At 39.1% G+C, this 16663-nt stretch overlaps 1 protein-coding gene across 3 annotated transcripts in view; it reads right to left on the reverse strand.

The window, feature by feature from the left end:
- RAB30 (RAB30, member RAS oncogene family) overlaps nucleotides 1-16663 on the reverse strand; it is a 122196-nt gene that overhangs the window by 7431 nt on the left and 98102 nt on the right. For all 3 annotated transcript variants that reach the window (XM_020993827.2, XM_078156952.1, XM_078156951.1), the window contains 2 exons: nucleotides 12178-12278; nucleotides 5415-5498 (listed from right to left, as the gene is read on the reverse strand). In XM_020993827.2, coding sequence (XP_020849486.1) covers nucleotides 5415-5498; nucleotides 12178-12270 — 177 coding nt within the window. In that variant the 5' untranslated portion in view covers nucleotides 12271-12278. The remainder of the gene's footprint in view (nucleotides 1-5414; nucleotides 5499-12177; nucleotides 12279-16663) is intronic.

Here is a 16663-nt window from a genome sequence, read left to right on the forward strand (position 1 = left end):
TAGGGAAGAAATCAAGATTCCCCAGTGACTAGGCAAGGGCCAATGGCAACAGGAGACACAGAAAACACCTCCACCCCAAGAACTCTATGATGTAGGCCAAGAGAAATCAAGCAGAGTTTTAGGAAATAGGTTTGCTGAGTCCTTTTCCTGCCCAGGACCTAAAAAATTTTTAAAAATACAGTTAATGTTTCCACTAATTCTAAGTGGCCTTGGTCAAGTCATTCATCAGAGTTCTCTAAACCTCTTGGAAAGTAATAATACTTTAATTGCTTAAAGGCAGGGACCTGGATCAGATGATTCATGATTGTAATATCAAAGAGACAGGGAACATCTTAACCCCTATGTCCTCAGTTCTTGGAATACCCACAAAAAGTATGATAGGTACTTGGTGTTCTTCCAGAGGAAATGGTTCTTAGCCCTGAAGTCTCTGGCATATTCCAGGGAAGGCTACTGTAGATTTAGAGATGGAAGGGACCTTGTACATCATCTAGCCCAAATGTGTCATTCTGCAGATGAGGAAACTGAGCCTCAGAAAGGTAAATTAACTCACTCAAGGACATATGGGATAGGAAGTAGGGGTGAAGGTCTTCTGACCCCCATTAGGCTAAGTTATAACTGAACTACCATTCAGTCTGCCACGCTGTATTAGAAAGAACACATTTTATTCAGAAGACCGCGAGTCTGAGTCCCACTTCAGCTGCTTACAAGCTGTAGGACCTCAGACCAGGCTGTTAACTTCCTTGTAACTCAGTTTTCTCATATGTAAGAATGGAAATACTTAAGACTAGTCACCTAAATGCTATAAATCACTAGCAATAAAAGACATACAAATCAAAACAACCCTGAGATTTCACTTCATATCTGGAAAATTGTCAAAGATGAAAAAAAAAATTCTTGCAACCAACCCAAATAGAATGTAAGCTCTTTGAGGGCAGACATCATTTCAGTTGGGGGATTCTTATTTTGTTTTGGGGTTTTTTTGTCTTTATACATCCCCAGATATATAGATCCTAGTTCAGTGCCTTGCACATTCTGGGTGCTTAAATATTTATTGAATCAACAAAGTTCTCTTATTTTTTTTTCTCCACAGGCTCTGAAATTGATGTGCTAACAGCTTAGAGCTGCTTTTAGTGGTAGGTTCCTTGATTTATGCCCAAACTAATGCTATTTATGAACTAATTAATAAATCAACATCTATTAAATGTTATACCACCCACTGTGCTGAGCACTAAGAATACAAAGAAAGGCAGAAAAAATCAACTATAATAATGCAATCCAATTTAACTATTACTATTGCTACTATATTCTTCTCTAATCCAAAAAGCATACATGTTAAGCACCTACTATGTGCAAGATACTGTGGTAGGCACTGAGAATAAAAAGACAAAGAGGCAGTTAGGCGGCACCTGGAGTGAAAAAGACCCAAGTTCAAATCTGCCCTCAGATACTTACTAGCTGTGTGACTCTGGGCAAGCTATTTACCCTCTATTTGCCTCCGTTTTGCAGTTTGCAATTTCCTCAGCTGCAAAAAGGGGATAACAATAGCACCTACTTCCCAGGATTGTTGTGAAGATCAAATGAGATAATAATTATAAAAGTGTTTTGCATAGTGCTGCCACATAGTTTTGTTGTTGTTGTTGTTGAATCATTTCAGTTGTGTCCAACTCTTCATGACCCCATTTGGGGTTTTTCTTGGCAAAAATACTAGAGTGGTTTGCCATTTCCTTCTTTAGCCCATTTTACGGATGAGAAAACTGAGACAAACAGGATTAAGCGGCCTTTGTAGAATCACACAGCTAGTAAGTGTCTGAGGCTGGATTTGAATTCATGAAGATGAGTCTTCTCCAGGCCTGGCATTCTAACCACTGTGCCACCTCACTGCCCAGCACATAGTAGGTGCTACATAAATGCTTATTCCCCTTTTCTTACCTGAAAATGACCCTTGCTAAGGAATTTATATTATACTCAAATGTCTCAGCAATATGTCAAATAAATTATTTCCCCAATTATCGTAGTATAAGTACCATGGATTTAGAATTAGAAGAGAGCATCTGACCCAAGGATTCTTGTTTTATGTTATGGACCCCTCTGGTATTCTAGTGAAGCCTAATGGACCCCTTCTCAGAATAATGTTTTTAAGTGCATAAAATAAGATAAAATAAAGAGGATTACAGGGTAAACCATTTGTGCTGAAACAAAAATGTAATTATTTTCTCATCGAAATTTATAGACCCTTAAAATTCATGGGCTTCTTGCTATCTGGGGCACATGGACCTCAGGTTAAAGACTCCTAGTCTAGTCTAACCCCCTCATTTTATGGTTAAGGAGCTAAGGCCCAGAGGTTAGGTGACTTGTCCAAGGTCACCAGGTAATGAACACATTTATTTAAGTATTGTTAGTGTCCTCAAAAGAAAGTGGATAAATGGTATTGTACCTCATCTTATATTCACATAAATGAATTCGTTAATTTTATTTTTATAGGAAGTGGCTGTTACAGTGACCCTAGATAAGTTACTTAACCACTTTGGGTCTCATTCTCCTTATCTGTAAAATGAGGACAACGATACCTGTAGTACTAACATTTCATGGGGCTGATTGTGAGGTTCTAATGAGATAAAATATGCAAAGCACTTTACAGACTTTGAAACACCATATAAATGTCAGACCTTATAATTATTAAGGAACCTCAACAAGAAAAATGTTCACACAAGGACCACAGACATCCTCTAATCAAGCTTCTCTTATCTTCAAAGGTGACTAAGGAGAAATAAAATATGGAATGAAAGCATGTGCAAAGAAATCCTTTGTATTCAACTTCTTTCTTTTTAAGAGCCTATTCCTAAGGTTTCCTGGGTTCGCAATTCCTTCCCCTCTTCTTCTGCAAGCAAAGGCCTTCCTCTACCCGATTCTCTTCCTCCCTCCTCCCCCTTCACTGTCACCCCTGTATGCTGAGCTTTTGAATTTTCTATTTGGCATTCACATGGCTTTCACATCCTGCTTTTGTTTTCCAGTACACTTAGCACACCATTCATTATTGTATTTGGTATGGATTTCATTGCTATGAGGGACTAATTTGAGAAGTAGAGCCAGCTGACTGCAGGGACTCCTAGCCTTCCAAGAGGGCCTGCCCATCCAGTGTTTCTATCCTTAACTCAGGAAACCAATTATTTTAAAGCTGACTCTATCTCTCTCCCTCCCTTTCTCTCTCTGTGTTTCTGTCTCTCTGTCTTTCTCCTTCCCCCCCTCCCTCTCTGTCTCAGAATTTTTCTGTGTCTCTCAGTACAATGTCTCTAAAGCACCTAGTGTGAAGGAAGGATTTTGTCTTAGAAATCCAAAATATTAGTGTTAAATCTTCAATGCTTAAATTGTTTTCAGTTGGAACCTTGGAGTTGCTATTTTTATTATTAATGCTTTTCCTTTAAGAGCCTCAACTTCATTGTAAAATCTAACCATTCTCATTTCAAGACCTCTGTGAAGTGGGGCAAAGGGCATTGCCAGAGGAATGATTCTATAATGATGGAATTTCTAGTATTGTAATACAGTAGGGATTTTCAAATAAGGGGCCCTTATCAATACTACTAAATGACTCAGTTTACTTAAAAGATAAGTCCTGTAGGTTTCTAAAAGTTTATTGGAAAGTTACTGTTTTGGAGTCAAAAGACATGCAAAGAATTCATAGTTAGGATAGGGTGTAGAGGGACAGAAAAAAAAAGATCTATATATGAGCTGCAGTTATTAATAGAACATAATCTGCAGCGGGCTCTTTTTATAAAGTTCACAGCAGACAGTACTGTTTAGTAGACTGAATCTAAGAATTACTAAATTGTCTCTGGTGTTTCATCTCTGAAATAGGATAATTCCGTTTTAGGGCTGAAAAGGACTTTAAAGACCATGCAGTCCAGTCCATTTTACAGATGAGGAAAATAAAAACCACAGGAGGGAAGTGTTCTTCCCAAAACTGCTTAGCTCATGGGTCACAGAACCAGGGCTCAAACTTAGTTTGGTTCTAAATCTAGCAGTCTTTCCACCTAATCACAGCTGTCTTTAAGACAGGAAATGCTGGGCTATTTTATAGCTACCCCTATTCTAATATGCAAAATCTTCCCTTTTGATACTGCAAACGTTGTCATCCATATTTATTGACTTATCTAGAATCATGGAATTAGAAAACTTGGAAAAGGTTCACCCAAAGTATGAATGCCCTCAACAACCTAGCCCAAGCAAAGGTGATCTGTATTCTGATGCGACACCTTAGATGGTGGGAAAAGGCAACCTATTTAATTTTTAATACCTCTAATTGTTAGGAAGTTTTCCAAATATTCAGTCAAAATCTGCCCCACTATCATTTCAATCCACTGAATCTACTTCTGCCCTTTGGGACCAACCAGATGATGTCTAGTTCCCCTTCAGCATTACAGTTCTTCAAAGATCTAAAGAGAATAGTCAAACCCCACCTACAGTCTTCTTTTTTTTTCCAGGCAAAACACCCCCAGTTCCTCAGCTGATCCTCTGATAGAATAGTTTTAAATCCTCAATCCATCCCAGTCACTATATGTTAAGAGCATCCCACCTGCTTTCACAGAAGTGCTGGAAGACTCTTCTTGTTTTTAGAAGTAAACATCTTCTGCATGGGCTAGTGGTTATAGTTTTACTTTAAAAGGTAAATTTAAAGCAAGTGACTTAATAGAATATAGTATGTTATACTATATGTGTAATATATAACATATAATCTATTACATGTATAATTTATATATCATGTATGAGATACATATCACTTAACCTCTGTTTGCCTCGGTTTCCTCAATCTGTAAAATGGATATAATAACCACACCTATCTCTCAGGGTTGTTGTGAGGATCAAATGAGATATCTGTAAGGGGCTCATACATATATATGTATGTGTATATGCATATATACATACATATATGACATGCATGTGTATATATGCATACAGAGAGAATACACATGTTATATATAATACAATGTGTTATATGTATACCATCTATTATATAATACACATCACATATGATATACATATCATATGATACACATATACATCTATAACATATTATAGGCAGCTGGTGGCACAGTGGATAGAGCACACTGCCTGGAGCCAGGAAGATCTGAGTTCTGATCCAGCCTCAGACACTTACTAGCTGCATGCCCCTGGGCAAATTGCTTAATCTGTTTGCCTCAGTTTCTTCAGGTATAAAATGGGGATAATAATACCTACCTTCCAGAGTTACTGTGAGGACCAAATGAGATAATCATTGTAAAGTGCTTAGCACAGTGCCTGGCATATACTAGGCACTATATTTTTATCATTGTTATCATCACCATCAACAACAAAGTTCATTTTTCCTCTAACCTCACAAACAACACAATGAGTATCTCACTAAAATTCTAGAAACTTACCTTGACTTTCTCGCCATTAATCTCCACTGTTTTAATCATAAAGTCAACCCCAATTGTGGCTCCTTGACCTGGTGGGAAAAGACCCTAAAAAGAAAACAGTAGAGTTAAATAAACTCAGCAGTAAAATGGAACCATACCAGACAGGTAGACCCTTTGTCTGAACTGAGCTGATATGCTGATATTACTAAATGCCAGATCTAACCAAGTCACTCCCCTTGCTCAAAACCGGAACTCTTTTATTTGACATGTAAAGCAAGCCCTTCGTAGTCTGATTCCAGTCTACCCCAACATCTTCACTGCACCCTATTCTCCTTCACAGATCCTACAGTTCAGCCAGACTAGCCTACTTGCTGTTTCTCATACACCACATTCTATGCCCTGCCTGCCTGCCTCTCCATGCCTGGAATGCATGCCTCCTGCAAGCCAGCATCACAGAATCCCGAGGGCTCGGCTCAAGTGCTGCCTCCTTCATGAGGCCTGTCTTGATTCCCACCAGATGCTAGTTCTTTTTGCACCCAACTGAATTACTTCATATACATATATATATATATATATATATATATATATATATATATGTATATCTTCAATTTATTTATATATGTTTGTGATTCTTTCTCCCGATGGAATGTAAACCATTTGAGGACTGGGACCATTGAAATTTGTCTTTGTGTCCCCAGAGCTTAGCGCAGTATCAAACACACAGTAAGTGCTTAATAAATGGTTGCTGATTTGTCTTTGTAGAGAGACACTCCTGTTTCCATGACAGTTGCCTCATCTTGACCCTGAACCCAAAATATCTACTCATTCTGAGTAAAGAGGAGAAAGACTAAGCAATTAAAAAGCCATCAAGGGGCAGCTAGGTGGCCCAGTGAATAGAGCACTGGCTCTGAAGTCAGGAGGACCTGAGTTCAAATCCGGCCTCAGATCAAACACTTGACACTTACTAGCTGTGTGACCCTGGGCAAGTCACTTAACCCCAATTGCCTAAAAAAAAAAAAGTCATCAAAATAAAAAATGTTTGAGAAAAAGGAAAAAGGAGAGGTGAGACGGAAGCTAGAAAAGGCAGAAGAGGATTGCTATTGAGACAAGACCACAAAAAGCTAAAAATGAAAATCAAGAAGTGTGAATAAGATAGCATGAAATACAATCCTGAGGATGTTGTAGATAAGAGATATTAACCAAGAATTCAGGATTAGGGACGTGGTCATGGTATTACAACCACGTACAATGATGACAATCAAAATTGGAGTTTTCCCTATTTTTATAACTTCCTGACACCTCTCTCATATGGCATTTTGTTTTGTACACCTCTACTGAACTTGTGTAATATTTTTATGCATTTTAAGTCATCTCTTCCTAGTAGACTATAAATTCAGTGAAGGCAGGGACTGTCATATCTAAACTTTTTATCTCTAGCACAGTATTCTGCATCCAGCCGGTACCTAATAAATGTCTGATGAATGAATGACTGTATGAAACTTGATTTAAAAAAATTATATCTATCATCAAAGGGATAACTAGAGAGAGAAGAAGTAGAAGGAAGAAAAAGAGGATAAGAGGTTAAGCTGAGGGAAAAGCTCCCCACAAATTCCTATCATAGCCTGAGTGAAATAAAATACGATAACTAAGTTCCAAGAAACATGCACCATCATCACCGCTCACTGTACTCAAGTTGAGGCATTCAGGAAAGGGCCACCTCCCCTGACTATTAGCATCCTCTTCCTTCCCCCCAAATTTCAGCTGCCTCAGGCAAAAAAAAAAAACACACCTGACCATAAAACGACACTTTTATTCCCATCTATGTGGATACCCCTTCCAAGGATGCAGGTCCAAATCCATCCATACTAGCCCATCATGAGTTACTGATTTTTAGCACCTTCTGCCTCATTTTTTGCCACTCTGCCAGAGTCACTGCAGAAAAGAAAGGGGCTCACCCAGGACCGAGGTCAATTTTATACTGTTCTTTTGTTCCATGGGTTGCCATAGCCAAAGAATGTATCACTGAGCAGCATGGTGAGGAGCCTCTCTTCTGATGATAGGCTGGTCCTGGGAAAGCAGACACATTCTGCTGTTGGGACCATTCTCAAAGCTTTTCATCCTGGCATGACCAATCAGAGCTTAGGCTCCAGTGGCATAAACTTTGAGAACTCAGAGGTGCCCTCCACACCACGATGAAGCATTGGAGTATGACTTCACTCCTCAAAAACATTTCCAAATAGAAGAGCATCAGTGTGTAACTTTTGAACGGGAAATTGGAGGCAGAGGAAGAATGGGGAAAATGTTTCACGGAGGCATGGAGAACAGGCCTGGGAGCAAGGACAGCTACATTTTTGTTTTCATTCTGCCAAATGACCAGCCATAGTAACACTAACCATGTGACCTGGGGCAATTCATTTCACCTTTCTATCTCAACTTCCCCATCTTTAGAATAAGGCTAATGATCTCATTTGTACTACCTGCAGAAATAAGAATAATAATAGCTCACATGAAAATAGAGCTTGACTAATGACAAAGTGTTTTCCTCACAACAATCCCGTGAGGTGAGATAGATACTTAAACACAATCATTGTGAGGAAAATACTTTGTAAACTCTAAAGTACTACCTAAAAATGAGCTGGTTTTAGAGTCCCTTCTTTTTTATTTTTCAATTCAACTAGCATCGATTAAGTGTTCTACCATAAACAAGGCACTGTGCAAGGCACTGAAGATACAGTCACAAAATGAAATGGTCCCTGCCCTCAAGGCACTTACATTCTAAGGGAAGCAGAGGGGGTGGAGAACAACATGCACAAAATTAAATTATTAATATTAAGTGCTAGATTCTGTCTGGCTTAATAGTGGAGCAGAAAGACTGCTGCATTTGAACCCAGGCTTGAAGTCTGACTGTTGCCCCCTGTGTGTCCTTGGACAAGTCCCTCAACTTCTTTGGGTTCCAGGCTCCTCATCTGCCAAATTGGGGAGAGGGGTGAGGGTTGAACTCAATAATCTCCAAAGTCCCTTCTAACTCTAAACTGATCCTATGAATCTCCCAATTTTTATTTATGATTGGCCCCAGCAAGACATGACCGAGGCCAAGGTCATAAGTACAATCTTTTGATAGGCTGCTTAGGGAGGTGTATCTAGAGAGGAAGGGAGGGGGATGGGCAGGGAGAAGACTGGGTAGAAGAAAGAGGAGAAAATAGAAATTAGAGTCCCTTTTACACCTAAATATTTAGTAGGCTAGATGGTAGAGTAAAAAGGATGCTAACTCTGGAATCAGAGGACCTAGTTTCAAACCCTAGCTCTAACGTAAATCTGTGTGATCTTGGGTAAATCATTTAGCATCCTGGGCCTCTGTTTCCTCATTTGTAAAATGAAGAATTAGACTAGATGGTCCCTATGCTATCTTCTAGCTCTGTATGTATCATCCTGTGATTTCATGATCATGAAATGAAAGGAATTTCCAAACAAAGCAGGTTTTATCTTGTAGCATCTTAGATTTTGAAGGAATCTTATAGATCATCTAGTCCAGAATTGTCAAACACATGATTAAAATGTATTTGTAAAATATTTATTTTTTTCATTTGTAAAATATTTAACAAAATAAATAAAAATACAATAGAACATAGCTAATGTTAAAATGTTATTTTCTAAGTCAATATGCAACTCACAAGGATCTTTGTATATGGTTTAGTGGCCCTGTTTCTATTTGAGTTTGAAACCAGAGATCTAGCCCATTCCCCTATCAAGGTAAAAGCATGAATTCCCAGTCAGCAGCATTCCTGACCAAATGGCCATCCAGCCCAACTAGAAGTACCTCCAAGGAACTAGGGACTTGAAGCTTAATGAGGAAGCCCATTCTAATTTAATGGTGGGTAACTATTTATTGTAAGAGAAGGGCTTGGTGTTCTTCAAACTGCATAGAATAATTAATTAATCTAAAGCTAGCAAAAATGAATTTAAAAAAAACACAATAAAAAGATGCTAGTAAATAGCCCTATAACCACCCCACCCCCAAGTATTTCTAGATTCCTAAAACTAACATGGACTATGTTAGGAACTCTTTAACTGGCAATTGTAACTGGGTCATTCTTAGTTAAGCTTGTCCCTAACAAGAGAACTCTTTAATTAAAGTTTGCCCCTCCCAGACAGGGCCTGAAACCAAACAGAAAATGTTCCCCTGCATGTCTGCAAAATATGTAAATGTAAACATTCATAACTTTACACACAAATATTGAAGTAATTTTATTCTCATTTGGCTCAACTGAATCAAAGGCCTGCCAAGCTTCAAGTTTATAGCCCCAGCTGTTTTGTAACTTAACAAATGCCAAAAAAAATTTAAAAACTTCTCAATGTTCTTCCCTATCTTTTTTCCAAATTCACACAACTAAAAAACAGCTGAATCAAATATGTTCAAACTTTCAGGTAAGCAGAAAGCACTGAAGCAAAATGCCCTTTTTTTTTTGTTAAGAGTGAACAGAAAACCAGAAGAGAAGAATAGCTTAGGGTGGGAGAAAGGAGAGCAGAATGAATCATGGAAATGGAAGCTACTTTTCAATTTTCATTATATAACTGAGACTTTTAAAGATATGGTCATGAGTCCTGTAGAATTACAAAGGCTGAGAATTATTCACAATATTCTAATTACTGGACTGGCAGTTAAAAGACCTGAATTCTAGCTCAGGCTCTGGTTCACCAACACACCATTACATCTTAGGCAACTCATTTGTTTTCTCTGGGCTTCAATTTTCTCTTCTCCAAAATGGACAAAGGTGATGGCCACCATTCTTTTCAACATTGAAAATCCGATTTACTCCAATAGAATGTAAGCAATTTAAGAGCAGAGAATATTGCTTTTCTTTTCTTTTCTTTTTAATTCCCAACACCTACCACAATGCTTTGTGCATAATAGGCTCTTCCTTGTAGGATTTCAATCTTCACCTAGGTACTCTCCATTAACCACTTCTATGATCAAGACACATATAATTGATGCTGTCTTTTTGTAGTTTCATTTCACCTTTGAGCATCAGGAGATTGCTGAAGTTCCCATGAACTAAAAACCATTTCTTGTTTCAGTCAAGTTTCAAGTTGAATGCTGGGGCTGATTAGGCTCAAATGCCTGCTGTTCATTACTTGCTGTTATGACCTCACACACCAAGAGAGAAGGGAAGAAGGGGAGGGAAGAATCTAGCATTCAGTTCCCAATTAACTTAACAGGGGGAAAACCATGACATTTTCCCAATGATTCCCTCAGCTAATCCTGCTCCAAGGTTACCCAATCTGCTACATGAATTTTCCTTTGCCCCAGTTTAGAAGCCAGGCTTGATCTTTTCCCAAACCACCTCTCAGAAAGTCAGAAGAAACACACAGAGCATACAGACTTATATCAGAACTATCTTTTCATTTTCCTCACAGAGATGGGAGTGCAATGGGAACTCTCACTACCTTGGGAGTCGAGTCACCTGAATCCAAGTCCTGACTCCATCACTTACTGGCTATGGGACCTTGGCCAAGTATTTCATTAAATCTGTTTCCTCATCTGCAAAATAAGAATGATGGTGCTTCTACTACTTAAATCTCACATGGGTGTTGTGAGAATCAAATGAGATAACGTGTATGAAGCAAGTATAATATAAATGCAAACTAAAAAACTGGGAGAAGCACAGAAAGATGGTCAAATTCAGAAGCCTCCTTTCTTTTAAACAAAAGAGGTTTGAAACCAATAAGCAATGGTTCTCAAAGCCTACAGTACAAGGCCTCTTTAAATGATCTAGAGACTGGTCTTTTTAGTAGAGTATTTATGCTTATACCAGGTAAGCATGCAAGCCAAATAACATGCCATTTCAGCTCAGGTTTGGTCCAGAGAATATTTCTGGGTTTTCATTCCAATCAAATAATTTTAGGAGAAATATATAAATATAAATATATGTGTATATTTAAGTGATTTGCCCAGGGTCTGCCTCAGTCTGAGATGAGATTTTAACCTGGATCTTCCAGACTCCAAATACAGCTCTTCCTCTGAGGTTAGTGTTCAACACAGTTGGAACTAGCATTCTGGCAGGAAGGCAAAGAACATGACATATGCCAACAAATTAACTTTGTAATTCAAAATATAAAAATAATCCAAGAAGTAATTAAGACAAATTCATTCGATCAGATGCGAATTTACCACTACAGAGGCTCATAGATGACTGTTATTTCCACAGCATGGTCTGGTAACTTCCTATTTTAGCTAATTATTCTTGATAACTAGGTGTTAAATTCCTAGTTTGTAACCAGATGCTTCTATACTACTAAGTCAGCCCATGTTAAATTTTGTGCCCTCTAAATTTTGTTGTCCTTAAGTAAAGCTGAGGTAGCCCAACCTAGTTACAGCTCTGGTCTTCAAAACAGTTTTTGGTTCTATTGTTCAATCCAAGCTTCCCATTTATGAATAAATATTTGTTGTGTTTTTTTTTAATAAAGTCCCACATCGATGTGTCATTAAAAACAAAACTGTTTTTCTCATTCATTCTAAGAAATGACAAAGGGGTCTGAATAGATGGCCCATGGAGTTTTTTTGGCCTTGAATTGTGACAAATATTGGAAAAGTCTGAGAATGACTGATCAGTATATAAACCTGCTACATTTGGAAAGATCACATTAGAAGTATGGCCCCAGTGACGGAGTGTTGCAACCCCACCCCATCAACTATCCTTACCTACGACTAAAACTAACACTCTATCCCTCCCCAGTCTACTCCATCTCAGGACAACTCCCTCTGTCCACACCAAGAGCACCTTACCTGAGTAAAACGTCGGACTAGGCACGTCTTCCCCACACCAGCGTTTCCAATTAAAACAATTTTGAACAGGAAATCATAATCTTCCATACTCATTGACACAGCTGCAAACCAAAGAAATGCAATGATTAGGAGGAATTGTAGGAAGCAGCTCAGTCAGATGGGATAGGCAAGGTTTATCTACTCTGTCCCCGTCTCCTCAGTAACCACAGGCCTGACTCATCTGAAGAAAAATATGACTTTCCTCTTCAGGTCACACCACAGATCTGAGAGTGACAAATATGTTCTGTCACTGGTGACCTTTAGTCTTCCAGGCAGTCAAAATACAGGTCCTCAAATGATAAGTTCTATTTTCTTTTGGAGTGAGAAGGAGGCATAGGTTCAAGGTTCAAAGGGAAATACAAAAACACTGTTGGTGTGTGTGAGATAAACAGAGAATCACTGAAAGGTTGTGTTTTGGTAGGAGAGAAATGAAATGAGAATCAGAGGAAGAAGATTGTGGGCCAAAGTTAAGAGATGTCCTTGAATCCCCCCTAATGCTTTGGCAGAATGGAAGCTTTTTGAGAATAGTCACTTGGTTTTTCTTGGTAACCCCGGTGTCTAGAGGCAATGAGGCACAGTGAGATAGAACCAGCCTTGGCATCAGGAAGACTTAGGGTCAGTCTTACCTTTAAAACCTACTGTCTGTGTGACCCTGGACAATTCACCCAAACTCTCCATGCTCCCAGGCAATTCTCTCTAACATTAGAAGTTCCAGTACAGATGCCAATCCTCATTGAGAGAAGAAATTTCCTTGCCGAAAGTTCTTTACACCTAAGACATCACAGATCTGTGTCCCTCCCTCTACTCAAATCCTGAGCACCTTGCCCCACACCTAGCAGCCGGTCATACTTAATAAATGCTTATTGAATTTAATTGCTTCTTGCTGTCATTCATCATATTCTCTATTCTAGTGTTGTTATACGTCTCCTTTTTTTATCCAGGTCATTTGGTAGAGTGGAAGAGCCCTGGAGTTAGAGTCAGGAGACCTGGATTCCAGTCCCAAGTCTGCCAGTTCCATTGTTTTCTGCCATATTTCAATTGTTGGACTCGTCGTGACCCTATTTGGGGTTTACTTGGCAAAGATACTGGAGTGGCTTGCCATTTCCTTCTCCAGCTCATTTTACAGATGAGGAGACTGAGGCAAACAGGGTTAAGTGACTTGGCCAGGGTCACACAGCTAGTAAGTGTCTGAGGCTGGATTTGAACTCAGGTCTTCTTGACTCCAGGCCCAGCTCTCTATCCACTGTATCACCTCCTTGCCCAATTCCAGTGTTTAAGTGATTAGGAAAAAAAAAGGTTTGAAGAGATTAAATAATTTTTTTTTATCAGAGTGACATTGTTTAAATGATAAAAATTATTAACCTCTCCAAACCTCATTTCCCTTAATTGTAATAAAATAATAAATCAAGTCCTAAATGGAGCTAGTTCCAACACACTCCTGTCACCAAGCCCCTGCTTGTACACCCCCAGAAATGGAGAGCTTATTATCCTCTGAGGCAGCACATATTGTTTTGAGATAGCTCTAATTGTCAGAAAGTTCTTCCTCACATGGCATCAATATCTGTCTTCCTTTACCTCCCGTCCATTGGGCCTAGGTCTATCCTCTGGAGCCAAACAGAATGTCTATTCCTTATTATTGTAACTAGATGGCACAGGTGACAGTGCTGGACTTGGAGTCAGGAAGACCTAAGTTCAAATCCTGCCTCAGACACACAACTAGCTATGTGATGCCAGGCAATCCCTTACCCTCTCTCAGTCTCAGTTTGCTCATCTATAGAATGGGGATAATAATAGCCCTAAACTCACAGGGCAGCTGTGAGGATCAAATGAGGCAGCATATGCAAAGTACCTTGTAAATCTTAAAGCTCATTTTAAAGGCCAGCTATCACATTCTCCTTATGTGGCAGCTTTTTAGATATTTGAAGACCTCTGTCGTGTTCCCACTAAGTATTTTTTTTCACCTAAGCTAAAAATGCCCAGTTCTGACAGTCAATCCTCCTATGACACAATTTTGAGCCCCATTGCCTCCCTAGTCATATCCTTTATCAGAAGATTAAGAATGACAATTCCAGAGGAGCCATGGTGAAACATTCTCTCTGCCACCTGAGAGAAGTGATAGACTTGGACTACAGATTGAGGCTCTATTTTTTTGGGACACAGCCAATGTCAGAATTTTTTTTTTTGCTTGACTATACTTATTTGTAACAGGAATTTTGTTTTTCTTGCCTTCTCAGTTGGGGAAGGAGGTGAGGAGAAATGGGAGGGAGAGAATTCCAATCTGAAAATAAAATTTAATTTAAAAAAAAAAGAAAAGAAGTGAAGTGAAACAGAGGCTACATTCTGCTTAAAGGCCAGAGTTAGGGGAAGTTAGAAACAACATACCCACAGTGTTGGTCTGTCAATACAAAGTGGCAGGGAGCACAGACCAGGTCAGCAGGGGGAATGTGGGCTAAAGAAAAGCCTGCTACCTGGAAACCAGTTCTACAGCCTGAAGGGCAAAATCTTGGAGATCATTCTGAATGTATTCTGAGGTCTCCTTGCAATGATTACAGACAACTTTGCCAAGGTCCAGATGGTGTTACAACCCCACCAAGAGGGGCCACCTTCTCAGCCAGAGAGCAAATAACAGAGCAACTTCAGCAGACTTCATTAAATATTTCTCCTTTGGAGCATCTGCTTATTATGGAAGAAAAATTGGCCGCATTATTTCCTTCTTTCCCCCTCTCGTCCCTTGAGTTGGAAAATCATCTGGAGTCCCAGAGACAGCCAATTATAAAAAGAATGAGGGGCCTCTTTCATGAAGTGGTCTTGGTTGGTGGAAATAATACAAGACCAGGAACCAAGAGTTTGGTTCATGTTCCAACACCAGCTGTGTATGACCTTGGCCAAGTCAAAGAACGTTGGAGCCAGAAGGGATGTTCCAACACAAAATGTTGGAATAAGGAATGGGAGAGCTAGATGGGACTTCAGAACAATGGTGTCAAACTCAAATAGAAATGAATCCCTGTGGCCCCATGTTGATTTAGAAAACCACAAATTAACATTATCTATGTTGTATGGTATTTTTACTTATTTTGTTAAACACTTCCCAATTACATTTTAATCTGGTTTGGGCTGCACTTGGGAGTTTTGCAGATAATGAGCTGGACATCTCTTAGAAGTCTTCTAACTCAGAGTATTATTTAGAGACAGTATGGTATATTCAAAAGAACTCTAAGGAAAAGATCTCTTGTCTGGGGCAACTAGGTGGCGAAGTGGATAGAGGACCAGAGTTCAAATGCGGCCTCAGACACTTGACACTTACTAGCTTTGTGATCCTGGGCAAGTCACTTAACCCTATTGCCTAGCCAAAAAAAAAAAATTCTTGTCTTCAAATCAGAAAAACCCTCAAATCAGAAGTTTGGACCTTGACTCTGACACTTATTATCAGTGTGACCCTCAGGCAGGTCACAGCCTGAGCCTCAATATCTTTGTCTATGAAATGAGGATAATGATACTTGTGCTATCTACCTCACAAAGCTGTTGTGAGCTAAGTATCTTGTTAACCGTAATTCATTACAAATCTGAGTTATCATTATTATATTCCCACCTTCCCCAGAAGAACATAAGCTCCTTAAAGGTAGAGAAGGACTTTTGTTTTGTTTTTTATACCCTGGCAACTAGCACAGTGTCTTGCATATAGCAGGCACTTAATAAAAATCCATGAAATTGAACTAATATTATTTTATAGATAAGATAACTGAGACCCACTAACGTTAAGACATTGTCTAAGGTCACACTGCTAAGGGGTAGAGTCAGGCCCGGAACCTACTAATCTCTTGACTATTAGGCCTATACTCATCCTACTAAAGACTCCCACCAGATCATGCTGTCCTCCCAGACCCATTTTAGGGCCTAATTGATTCCTCTAGCAAATGGACATTCCTTTACTCATCCAAAAAATGCACAAACACTTATTAAGTACCTATTATATCCTATACACTGCAGTAAGATCTGTGGGAGATGCAAAGATAAATAAGAAATATTCCTGGTCCATCAACTGGGGAATGACTGAACAAGTCATAGTATATAAACGTAATCATCCTGCTCATCTAATAATGAAGGTATCTCACATTTATACCCTATGTTGCAATTTACAGAGCACGAGGACTTCTCATCAAACCTGTGAGGTAGATGGTTCAAGTGGTATTATCTTTAGTTTACAGATAAGGAGACCAAGTTTCAGAGAGGTTAAGTAACTTGTCCAATGTCACACATCAAGTAACAGAAGTGGGATTTAATCAGAGAAACTCAGCTTTGGAGGAAACCCCTATCTACCCCACCCCATTCCTTATGAGAAGTATCATTTATAAGTGATCATCTAGCCTTACCTTAAAGACTTTATCTCGGGGGAATCTATAACCTCTCAAGAAAGCCCACTCCACTTTCAACAAATGAGATAATAATA

Source organism: Phascolarctos cinereus, unplaced genomic scaffold (genome assembly GCF_003287225.1).
Source record: "Phascolarctos cinereus isolate Bilbo 61053 unplaced genomic scaffold, phaCin_HiC Scaffold_726;HRSCAF=1367, whole genome shotgun sequence".
Taxonomy (NCBI): Eukaryota; Metazoa; Chordata; class Mammalia; order Diprotodontia; family Phascolarctidae; genus Phascolarctos; species Phascolarctos cinereus.